This window comes from Ascaphus truei, chromosome 3 (assembly GCF_040206685.1).
Source record: "Ascaphus truei isolate aAscTru1 chromosome 3, aAscTru1.hap1, whole genome shotgun sequence".
Lineage (NCBI taxonomy): Eukaryota > Metazoa > Chordata > Amphibia > Anura > Ascaphidae > Ascaphus > Ascaphus truei.
In genome coordinates, this window is record NC_134485.1 from 120,063,801 (window position 1) to 120,076,145 (window position 12,345).

General features: G+C 44.6%; 1 protein-coding gene across 3 annotated transcripts in view; it reads right to left on the reverse strand.

Moving 5' to 3' along the window:
* Positions 1-12,345, reverse strand: part of CCDC181 (coiled-coil domain containing 181) — a 65,029-nt gene that overhangs the window by 7,636 nt on the left and 45,048 nt on the right. For 2 of the 3 annotated variants that reach the window (XM_075589427.1, XM_075589428.1), the window contains one exon: positions 2,681-2,827. In XM_075589427.1, coding sequence (XP_075445542.1) covers positions 2,681-2,827 — 147 coding nt within the window. Of the gene's footprint in view, positions 1-2,680; positions 2,828-2,996; positions 3,228-12,345 lie in introns of those variants that run through there. The other variant, XM_075589429.1, reaches the window with a different exon arrangement.

Below are 12,345 nucleotides of genomic sequence, written 5' to 3' on the forward strand. Positions count from 1 at the left end.
ACGTGTACTCTCCGGAAGTTGTGTCAGTGGCGGAAGCAGCGGAGAGTCCCCGGTGCTGGTGTGTGTAGAGTCAACGAGAGGTATTGACACGGCGGGCGTGTGGGGGGAATGGCGCCACTGCCAGCCGCTTTTGCGCATGCGTGGTGTCCGTCAGCGGCGCCATCACAACTGCGCATGTGTGGCATGGCAGCGGGCGTGGGTAGCGAACAGCGGCCCTTAGGAGCGGCGGTGGCGGCTATCGCCGCCGCATATGTAAGCAGTCGTGTGGGGGGAGTGGCGGCTGTTAGGAGCGGCGCCGGCGGCTATCGCCGCCACCGCTGCATGTGACAGCAGGCCATTACGTGACATCACTTCCGTTTAACATTTCGTCTCACTCTCTCCAGTTTTGTCCCATCATGACTAGGTGCCACTAAAGAAGTTTCACTTCAAAAAGGTTGTGAATCACTGGTCTAGTCTATCTTCTTAATCCACCTCGTAGCAGAGCTAATAAGTACTGTAAGTAGCAACATATATTTATAGCACACAACCCTATTTCCCCTCTTTATTTTGCAAATTGTAATATTATATACACAAGCCACAAGGTCAGGTCAGGAATGAGGAATGTAAATTTTTTAAAATGTCTTAATTTTAATTAATGCCTTCATTTTTTATTTAATTTTAATTAATGTCAATTAATTATTTATGTAATTTTAATTAATGTATTAATTTTTATTAAGTACAGTATAGGTTAGAAAGTACATTTCAGATTTCAGGCTGCAAAGTGGTTTGTTTATTTATTTCTAATAGAGGATTTCACTATCCTTTATACACACAAACACACACTGCAGCCCCCACCTCCATACACACAAACACACACTGCAGCCCCCACCTCTATACACACAAACACACACTGCAGCCCCCACCTCTGTATACAGAAACACACACTTCAGGCCCACCTCTGTATACAGAAACGCACACTTCATGGCCCACCTCTGTATACAGAAATGCACACTGCAGCCAAGGTTGCCACCTTCTATTGAAGGCTAACCCAGAGATAATTTTTCTTAGATCTTTTTATTATATATTTATCTTGCCTTTGGCTGTATCCTCCCCTCGAAATTCTGTCAATATGGCTGCGCGAGGTCACGTAATGCCCATTGCCATAACAACGAGACCCTCTGTGACATCACGTGGCATCAAGTTGACATGACAACGGGATGCATTATGGTGACGAGGCATCACATGATGCCACATTGTCATGGCAACATGTCACCACCTGACGTTAGAGTGTCTGGCAACGGGGGCGTGACGTGATGTACATTGTTTTATAAATAATTTTTTAAGTGTCCCGGTTTTTCATTTTGAAAATCTGGTCATCCTAGAGATCAGATATATTGTAAGTATAGCATAGCCTTCCGGCAGCTACTTTTTTTCCCCTGGGTCTTTCCTCTGTCAGTCCTGTTAGTGCAGGCAGTGGAAAGGTTAATTCCTTCCTTAGGCCTGTATGTGTATTACAGCCTTGAATGATGTATCAGTATTCAAGGGTGGGCCCAGCAACTTCTGAGGATGTCAATCTGAGGGGTGGATACTGGTTGGAACACACCCTGTCTGCGTGTGGGCATATCAGTATCCGGCTCTGGCTTGCTATGAGTCAGAGTTAGAGACACTCCCCAAAGATGATAAATTCTGACATCCTCCCAAATTGTGTCTGTTCTGATCTAGTCAGTGACTCACATGAATGGAGTAATAAGGAGAAGAAAAGGGAGCCTCTCCCTCCCACCCATGAGGGGACGGGAGGCGAGAGAATTAGGCCTGAGTCAGGGCTCTGACCAGGATGATAGAGAATCATGAGAGGTGAATATGCAGACAAGAAGAGAACTTGTGTATGCCCGGTGTATCTGCCTGAAATAAAACCACCCAGAAAAGATCAGACTGTCTGTTACGGTCTCTGTGTATGGAGGAACGTTAGTAGGGGCCTATCCCCTGAACATCCCCAGAGGATCCCTGCTGCTGGCTGGAGGCGCTGCACCAACGGAGACCAAGGTAACCTAGCCTCCTGTCCTGTTTCTCCCCACTAACAGATAAGAAGGAAAAAACCTGGGCACTGCGGATTTCTGCCTAGAAAATTTATTGTGAGCCAAAAAGTATGACGTTTCGGCCTCAAGGGCCTTTCTCAAATGAAAATGGCATAATAGACAAACAACATTAAAAGACTTCTTAAGTAGACCCCATTTATTTTGATTTGATATATTGGGGAGTGCAGCATCATCCCACTGTTTCTCCCCACACCACCGCGGAGTGCTCAGCCCTCCTGTTGCCAACAGGTACACAGCCCAACACCTAGAAGTAGCTGGAGAAGGCATACCCACCCCCAATCTCACTTAGGGGTGGGGGTAGATGGGCTACATAAGGAACCCCAACCCTCTCTAACAGTGCGTCTGAGATCAGATGTATTGTAAGGAACCCCAACCCTCTCTAATAGTGCCTCTGAGATCAGATGCATTGAAAGGAACCTCAACCCTCTCTTATAGCCCATCTGAGATCAGCTGCATTGTAAATTATTATGTATTTGGTACCACTTTTAAATTATCTGGAAATTGCTGGGAACCCTTTAGGGATGCTAGGGGAACCCAATGGTTTCTAGGAACCTCGGTTGAAAAACATTGCCTTAGGTTAACAAGTTTAAGGTTAACAAACTTACTCTGTTGTTCATCTCTTCATATTCCTTAGCCTGCTGAATTCTCTTTTCTTCAAGCAGTTGGTCTTTTTTCTTGTGTAACCAAGCTTTGAATGCAATCTCGTTATCTTTCCTTTTTTGTTCTTCTTCTTCTTTTCTGCGTTCTTCTTCCTTTAATAGAACCATATTAATTATGGTCACATACAGCCACTTATGTACTATTTTCTGGCCCGTGGTTTTTCTGTACGACATTTTTTGTAATAGTAGAAAAACCGAGAGGAATGTTTCTAGAAACAATAAGTTAAAAAACACACAAAAAACCCCATCATATTTGATTATATAGTTTCTGGCTGCTTTACACTTTACTTACAGTCAGTACAGCATTTCTGGATTTGCCGCCAACAGCAAAGTGATCAAAAGTAGCTATGTTCAGCAATGAAAAACTTGCATCAGGAAAAAAAAGTGAAAATATGTAAAATCTGCATGTTTTCACGGCAAGTGAAGCAGGGTACATCTGTGGATATAGCTTTGTTCCTCCTGTGGATATAGCTTTGACCATAAGCTTATTAACCTAAAAAGGCAAAGGTCAGTCACACTAATGTCACTACCATTGCTCGTCACAAACTGCAGGAATATCCTGATAAATATGGTAGGGCCCCTAGAGCCTTTCGCAAATAGGTATAAATGTATGTTGGTTGTATTACATCACCTGATACGAAGACATTTTTACCTTAAGAATAGCCTCTGGAAAACAGGATGGAAATACAATCCGTACGTATCGAGATATCAGATTTATGCTCAACTAGCTGATATACCCGGCGTTGCCCGTGATGTAATGTTCTGCCTCTCCCATCCACCCTCTCAACTCCCTTCCCCCCCTCCCCCCCTCTTCATAGCTGTTCAGGCTTCCCCCCTTCTCTCCTGACTCCCTCTCTCCCCCCCCCTCTCTCCCCCCCTCTCTCCTGACTCCCCCACACTCTCTCCTGACTCCCCCCCCTCTCTCCTGACTAACTCCCCCCCTCTCTCCTGACTGAAAACCACCCCCCGCCTGTCCGCTGTGCGCCGCCATCTTACCGGGGGCAGCTGCAGGAGGAAGGGGGTCCTTCCGGAGGCTGCCTGCCCACTGCCTGTCCCCCCGCCGGGGAGGGAGGGAAGTGAGCGTTGGCGGCTGGGGCAGGAGGGCCGCGCCGCGCTTCCCCTCCACCAGGGAGCCGGTGGGGGGGAGGGAGAGGGAGAGAGAGTTGGGTGACGTCATAGAGCCACCAATCTGATTGGCCAGAGGCTGAGGACTAATCAGATTCACCGCAGCTAGTACCAACCTTTCGATTTTATATATGAAGATCTGATGCAGGGTTGTGACAGTGAAGGGGTAACCAGGCCATCAATAAAGGTATTATGCCGGCCTGTTACCTCTGACCCATATTTGTGGGTTTAGAGTGTCAGCTCTTGGACCCTTTGGTTTGTACATGAAATGTATGTGATTGTGCACCAATAAAGAATTTATGTGTGTTTTACCTTTCCAGGAGTGCTAACCAGTGGAGATTCTCAGGCTATGAGTTTCAAGGGGAGTTTTGCAGAAAAAGTGTTGTCACATTGTGTCTAGGTAGACGGGACCCAGAGTTGCAGGCCACCCAAAAATGTATCCAGGAATCAAGTCAGATTCCTGGGGACATATAGGCACAGACCTCCGGTCAAAATCCTCCTTTGAAAACAGTTACACGACTCACCACCAAGTTCCCTGCTTCAGCACAGACCAGAAAGGCAAAAGGGGCATAGGGATGTGAGGTGTCCCTGACACAGTCAAGAGGTCCCTAGGTTAGTGGGGATCCTCATTTAAAGCCCAGGTCACCCAGAAGCTGTATAGGGCGTGAGTCACCACTAAGTTCCCTGCTTCAGCACAACCCAGAAAGGCAAAGGGGGCATAGGGATGTGAGGTTAATGGGGATACCCAGTAAATGCCCAGATCACCCAGAACCGGTATAGGAGTTCTAGGGGGTACTCCAATCAGCTACAAGATTGTGAGGGGACTTTTAAAAGTCCAGTCCTAGGTTTATTGTATAGAGTATGTAGTAAGACAGCGGTGCGCAAACTATGGGGCGCGCCCCCCCGGGGGGGCGCAAGATTATTGAGGGGGGGCGCAGGCGCCGGGCAACATTGTGTGTGTGTGCAGGCGGCCGTGTAGGTTTGCAGGCTGGCGGAGGTGACCGTGCCTGTGTTCGGGCGGGTGGGGGGCGCCGTGCGGGTGTGTAGGCAGGCGGGGGTAGCCGTGCCTGTGTGCAGGCGAGTGCACCAGTGCCGGTGTCTGGGCAGGCACACATGATAGCGCGCGCGCACGAGTTCGCGGACAACAAGGTCTGCGGAGGTACGGCGGCTGCCAGTGGTTCCTAAGAGGCCAGGAGGAGGAGCACGCCCCAGCGCTCTGACATCACCTCCTGGTGTCTGCTAAGCGCTCTGGACCTGCTCTCCTCTGCTGGCTGTGACCCGATTACTGACACAGTTGGCTGCATTGTCAGTAAGACTCCTCTGCTGGCTGCTATCTGATTCCTGGCACAGCTGACAGGTAGGCTGCACTGTCAGTGAAACTATAAATGTAATAAAATAATTAACAGAAAGTAAAATCACAACATTAAAAACAAAAAAAAAAAAATAATACATTAGTCCTCGACCAGGGTGGCGCTGAGCGGGTGGGCGTACTTACGCTGGCCACGGTGGCCAGCGCGAGCGAGCTCCTGCGCCTGCTCGGCGCTTAACAGCTTGCATAGCAAACTTGATTTTGCTGCTCGCAAGCGCGTCACGTGAGCGGTTCGCCCAATGAGGGCGAACCAGCTCCGTGACATCGTTGCTGTGCCCCCAGATGAGCGCGCAGCTAGCCGGACACGAATCGGCCAGGCACGCTTGCGAGCAGCAAAATGAAATTTGCTTGCTCTTCAAGCAGCTAAGCGCCGAGCGTGAGCATACCCGCCCGCTCAGCGCCACCCTGGCCGAGGCCTAATAAAGATAGGTAGTAGTGGATGACACCAGGGAAAGCAAATGTGTGAAGGAAAAAAGGGAGGGGAAGGAATAAAAGAGGGGAGAGGGAAGGGAGGTAGCAAAGGAGTGATAAATGCCCCCCCACCCCCCAAATATGGTCCTTGCGCGGCCACGTGCAAACGTGCACGCCGCCGTGCGCACTCCTGCAGCCCATGTGATTTGTAAACTTTGATTCAGGAGATTGTAGACGCATGGCGGAAGTGTCACGAAGCTGGTTCACCCTCATTGGCTGAACCAGCTTGTGCGTTGCGTCACACGGCAGATGCCTGAAAATACACAATTTATCTTTTCAAAACGCTACTGCGCCAACGCGCCTCTCCACTTGTAGGCGCGCAGGCACGGGGGTAGCTCCCATATGAAAATACAGCAGAGTGGTTTCCGGGCGCACGCACACAAGCACGTTCATGCAGCGACGCTGGCACCATAATCCCAGCCTTAGATAAAATGAGCCGACCCAAGCCATGTTACTGCTTTCTAGGGTCACCTGATGCATTAATAATCCTGAGTGTCAGTTCCTGAGGAGCATGGTGCAGGGTTCAGGGGAAGTGTTCAGTCTTCATCCAGAGCCTTTATACACAGGAGGTCACCTGATTTCATTATCTGTAGTCTGACAGGTCCAAAGTTCAGCTGTTGCATTTAATGAGTTAATAAAACATTACTCGGTGTCCCTTGGAGATTTTAGTGCATTCATGGTTCTCCCATCCCTGTCCTACTGTCATCTGGGTTGCTATAACCTTGCAGTTCTACAGGAACTTTACAGTCAATGGGGGATAATAATTAATGGCCTTAACTCTGGGACAAGGAGCGGCTTAGTGAGACACTGACTCTGGCACTGAGTTTGGAACAGGGGAACCTGGTTCAATTCCCGGTGTTGGCTCCTTTTGACCTTGGGCAAGTCACTTTATTTCCCTGTGTCTCAGGCACAAAAATATAGATTGTAAACTCTATGGGGCAGGGACTGTATCTGCAAAATGTCTCTGTAAAGCGCTATGTAAAATTAGTAGCACAATACAGGAACAAACTATTATTATAAGTAAGCATTAAGAATTTAAACAATATTAAAGAATCCATTTGCAGCATGTCTATTGACGTAAATAAAAAAGGGGTGAGAGATGAGAAGGGGATGAGGAGAATCTGCGTGTGATTGTCACATATGATATCATACAGTGTTGGGCTATATCAGTTTTTTCTCTTTATATAGCCACGGCCTTAATCACCTGATCTAATTGAAGCATCATCTGCGGCTCCGGATGAGTAAAACTTTTGGTACTGTTAGTTAAATATATTTTCTCCCTGAACATGGATAAGTGGCTTTTAAAGGCTGCTGTAAATGCTACAACTGCTACCTCATCAGATGATGGTCCATCCAAAAAAGTACAAAAGTTGCACAACATTGCTGAAAATACTAAAACAACAGAAAGTCCAAATGTGCAAATGGAATCTTTAAGTAGCAAAAGAAGAAAATATAAAGATGAATATCTTAAACTTGGATTTTCTTGGACAATGGTTAATCATGAGCAACGACCACAGTGTGTATTATGTTCTGAGATCTTGGCCAACGACAGTATGAAACCAAATAAACTCACACGCCACTTGGTTACCAAGCATCCAGAATACAAAGATAAAGATATTGCCTTTTTTAAGCGGCATGAAGAATCGCAGAAGGCAAGTGCAAGTGTCATGAATAAATATGTGACAGTATCATCAAAGGCTCAGAGGGCATCGTACGTAGTGTCTGAACTCATTGCACGGACAATGAAGCCATATAATATTGGTGAAACATTAGTGCTTCCGGCTGCAATAAAGATGTGTGAAATTATGCATGGTAGCAAATATGCTGAAGCCTTAAAATCCATACCGTTATCTCGTGACACAGTAAAGAGGCGCATTATAGATTTATCTAAGGACATTGAAATACAACTATTAATGCAAATTCAGCAAAGTGTTAAATTTGCAATCCAACTGGATGAAAGCACTGATATTGGTAACATGGCACAGCTACTCGTATTTGTGCGATATTGTTATGAAGGTGAAATCCTAGAAGAAATGTTGTTCTGCAAATCACTTGAAGGACACACTACGGGAGAAGATATCTTCAGTGTTGTGGAAGAATTTTTTAAGGCCAATGATCTGCTGTGGCATAATTGTGTTGGTGTGTGTACAGATGGTGCGGCTGCAATGATGGGACATAAGAAGGGTTTCAGAGCAAAGGTGCTAAGCATCGCACCTCATGTGAAATTCACACATTGCATGATACATCGTGAAGCTCTTGCTGCAAAAAAGCTTGAGCCCGAAGCTAATGAAGTTCTTAACGATGCAATAAAAATAGTGAATTTTATTAAAGCTCGACCTTTACAGAGCAGGTTATTTTCCATTTTCTGTAATGAAATGGGCTCACAATATGACAGCCTCCTTTTGCATACCGAAGTTAGATGGTTATCACGAGGAAAGATTCTTCGCCGAGTCTTTGAGCTCAAGGATGAACTCCAACTTTATCTTTCAGATCACAACCCCACCTTTGCTGCAAAATTCTGCAACGAAAGATGGCTGCAAATTTTGTGTTACCTCAGCGATATTTTTGAAAAAATGAATGACTTGAATTCATCTCTACAAGGAAAAAATAGCAATATTTTATCAATGGGTGATAAAATTTCAACTTTTTTACAAAAGCTCACACTGTGGAAGCATAAATATGAAGCAGGATCTTGCGAAATGTTTCAATGTCTCAGCGAATTCATAGAAGCCTCTAATGCTAATCCAAGAGAGATTGATTCTGTTATAAAAACACACCTTGAAAATCTCCACCAGAATCTCTCTGAGAGGTTCCGGGACTTGCAAACAGGGGAGCTTCACTGGATTGGGAATCCTTTTGACACCGATGTAGGAAGCACCCACCTACCACTTACTGATCAAGAAAAGTTGATAGAGTTATCAAACGACTCCACATTAAAAATAGAATTCAAAAAGAAAAGCCTTACAAGTTTTTGGGTCACCATGAAGAGAGAATATCCTGATATTTCTGCTAAGGCTATTGACGTGCTCTTGCCTTTTCCATCAACTTACCTGTGTGAAGCTACTTTCTCCAAATTAGCTACTTTAAAAAGCAAAAATCGTTCCCGTCTGGATGTGGAACCAGAGCTCAGAGTAGCAGTCTCTGGAATATCACCAAGGATGGATGTCCTTACTGCCGGCGCTCAGGCTCATCCATCTCATTAAAGCAGCAATACTACATTGCCCTCCTTTTTTTGCTGTTCTTTTTGCTGTTATTTTAATATGATTGGTTTTTGTTTTTAAACATACTTAAATTGTAATGTTTAACTGTTTTAAAAATGTTGAAATATGTAAGTATTTAGACGTATTTGTATTTACATTGTATACCGTTTAATAAAGTTTTTTTTCACGTGATTTTGATTACATTAGGCAGGGGGGGCCCGAAAAATTTCATGGATGAAAAGGGGGGCTCGGCATAAAAAGTTTGCTCACCCCTGTAGTAAGACATAACGTGCAGCTTCTTATTCTGTTTCCCATAACCAAAAGACTTAGGATATTTTTAAAGTGTATATTTTAGGGAACAGTGTGGTTTAAAACATATGCTTTTGCACAGTATAATGGGCTGGGACTCTCAGACAGTGCCACTGTGTCTACTCATACAGTGGGGATCAAAAGCCAGAGAGGAAGTCTGATGTGTCAAAACAATTTGGACAGGAGGGAAGAAGTCAAGTACCCACGTCCTCAGATCAATGGACACTCTTTGAATTTCCATTTGGCCCACCAGACTGGCCGGGATCTGTCATCGTGGGTGGCATTGAGGGAATCAAGGGCCAGAGATACCAAATGTTCCATGCCCCTTGGTTCATTCAGATTTCCAGGTAACCCTGTGCGTCCTACTAGCTTGTCTCTGATTAGCTGCAGAGATTTTTCTCACGCTCCTGACAGGGGGGCAGTAATCTGTAATGAAAGTGAGAGGTATTATAACCCTTTGCGGCCATGAGATTGTTAGTTCCCCAAGGTTCTCCACAGTGTTCTCTATAGTTTTCCAGTTGTAAGTCTCCAGCAAGAAAAGGGCTGCATCAGCGAAAAGCTGCCTGGAATATTTTCTGTCCTGTTTTTGCAACTGTGATCAGGGACAGGATTCCCTACAGCTAAAAGAGTCTAGGTTGTTACCCCAATTCCCAAGTAAGCGTGTCTTTTTGCTGTATTTTGTGTAACATTGTGTGTCTGCCTATTCCTGTGAATAAATTTACAATTTATTTCATTAACTTGTTTTGCTCAATGTATGATCCTGGTAAAAAGGTGTAAATGGCCTGGTCTCCCGTGACAAGGGTGTCTTGAAAGAATTTAAGCTTACATTGGTACAAACTGAAAACTAATATTCCTAAACATATTGGCTTGAAAAGAAGTTCAATCGGACAATCAAGAGGAACATAGCCACAATATGTCTGCATGTGGATATAGTAATCAGGGGAAAGGGTCACACTCTTACTGCCCATCTCTAAGCATAAATTGCTTCAAAGTTGTCAGATGCATTTTGAAATTCTCCATCATACAGTACATACATTACAACATTTGCCAAACAGAGGGAATTTTTTTTTAACACAAACTAACCATTTAGTTTGTTATAGTACTGGAATGCTCAATAAAAAGTGTTGTCCCCCTATAGAACAGCAGAATGATTTAAACCCCCAGGTTCTGATTATGAAGGGGTGGAAGGTAGGATGGGGGGGTGGGGGGGAGGTAGGATGGGGGAAGGTAGGACGGGGGGGGACGGACGATACGAGTGACATGACACTACAGAGAAAAATACAGAGTATAGTGTACACAGACACACAACAGTACAGGGTGATACAGTCAGACAGACAGTACAGATAACAGTATTTACTTGTGTGTGTATTTTGAATAAGCAGCTGCACAGCCGGGAACATACAAAACCGTTTCTCCCGCCTGTGCAGTTGCTTATATTAGCTACTAGTCCCACTCCCCGCCCATGAGGAACACAGGCATTTTTTTTTCTGACACCGGCCCGGCCGCCGACAGCCCGGGCGGCCAGGCCCCCTGACGCCAACCCCAGCAGACCCACCCTGTTGGTGGGCCTGGGTGTCCCTGGAGATTACCCAAGTTCAAGGAATATATATGATCCTTTATGGGCAAAGTCTAAAGTCAATTATTTCCTAACTTTCTACTTTCACAGCTCCTCTGACTGACCTGTTTAAGAAATCAGCCCCGAATATAGTGCATTGGGAAGGATAATTTCAGGAGACCTTTGAGAATATAAAGGAAATGTTATGTGAGGACCCACTGTTGTGGAGGCCAACACCATTTTACCAAATTCACAAAAGGTAAGAGTCGTGTTTCTTATTAATCAGAGATTCTTGCAACAAGGGTTGTATGATATCCAAAGTTAAACATTTTTTAGACTATCAATTTAATTTATTGCATTTATTTTTCTATGTCACCAAAGACTACCATTGCTTATTTGGTATGTGATTTCACTATAAGAACATAAAAACTGACAGCAGATAAGAACTACTTGGCCCACCTAGTCTACCTACTTTCCTATTAGATCCATTTAGGATAGCCGTGTGTCTATCGCAAACAGTTTTGCATTCAATTACTGTAAACCTTCACTCCATTGAAATGAATGGGCTGGGAGATCTCCTAGCACTGCAAAGTGTTTTGTGGAATAGCACTACGGGGTAAGTATGGCTCATGGTATCTAAGGGGCTTATTCAATAAAGTGTGATATATTGCCATTTGGCACTACTGCATGGAAGTTAATAAGAATCCGTGCAGGAGTGCTGATTTGGGACAATAGCACATATTGAATAAGCCCCTAGCTCAGGTCTTCCCAATGATCTAGAAAGTGGCACTGCATTTCCCTATGCAACCCAGCATTCTGCTGGCTTTCACCATTGCTTTGTTACATAGTTTGTCTACTTTAAAAGAAGCTAGGGCTTCCAGGGCCCTTTCCTCAGTAGTGGTTGACATTATAGTGCAATTAATGCTGTATTCTGCAGATGGGTTTTTGTGGCTATAACTTGGACAAGTGTAAAGATTTCCCTGATGTAATAAAGTATAGATACAAATGTAGCCAAGTCAGTGAACACTGTGGCTCATATTTACTAAGTGGCACTACACCAAAAGACACCTTCCTGTACTCCAAGACACTGCAGTTGAATGGGCTGTAGGGTGTCTTATTGCATAGCACCGCTTAGTTAGTAAAAGCATGTATGTCATTACAAGCTGTAATGCTGTTATAGCTTTGCCAGGCATACCGCAGCATTCTGAATCATGTATTTTATTTACGTTGGTTTAATCTTCCCATGTAAGCATATACAGGAAAATGATTGGACAGGCTTTAGAATGCTAAAATTCTGGTGCGGAAATTTGATTGTTAACACAAATCATCACTAATTCAGATGCTATAACCATGGTTACATCTGTATTTAAGTTAAAACATACAGTATTTGGTGCAAAATATGACTAGTCACCCAAGCAACCTTATTTTGGGAGAAAAGGAGAGAAGGTTGTGAGTACAATGGCATTATTGAAAGGTTTCTGGTACAGCACGATGAAGGTGTTGTAATTTAAGGATCATGTAGATATTAATTTGGAATAGCATAGACATACATACATTTGACTTTATGAAGAAGGGGTGTTGA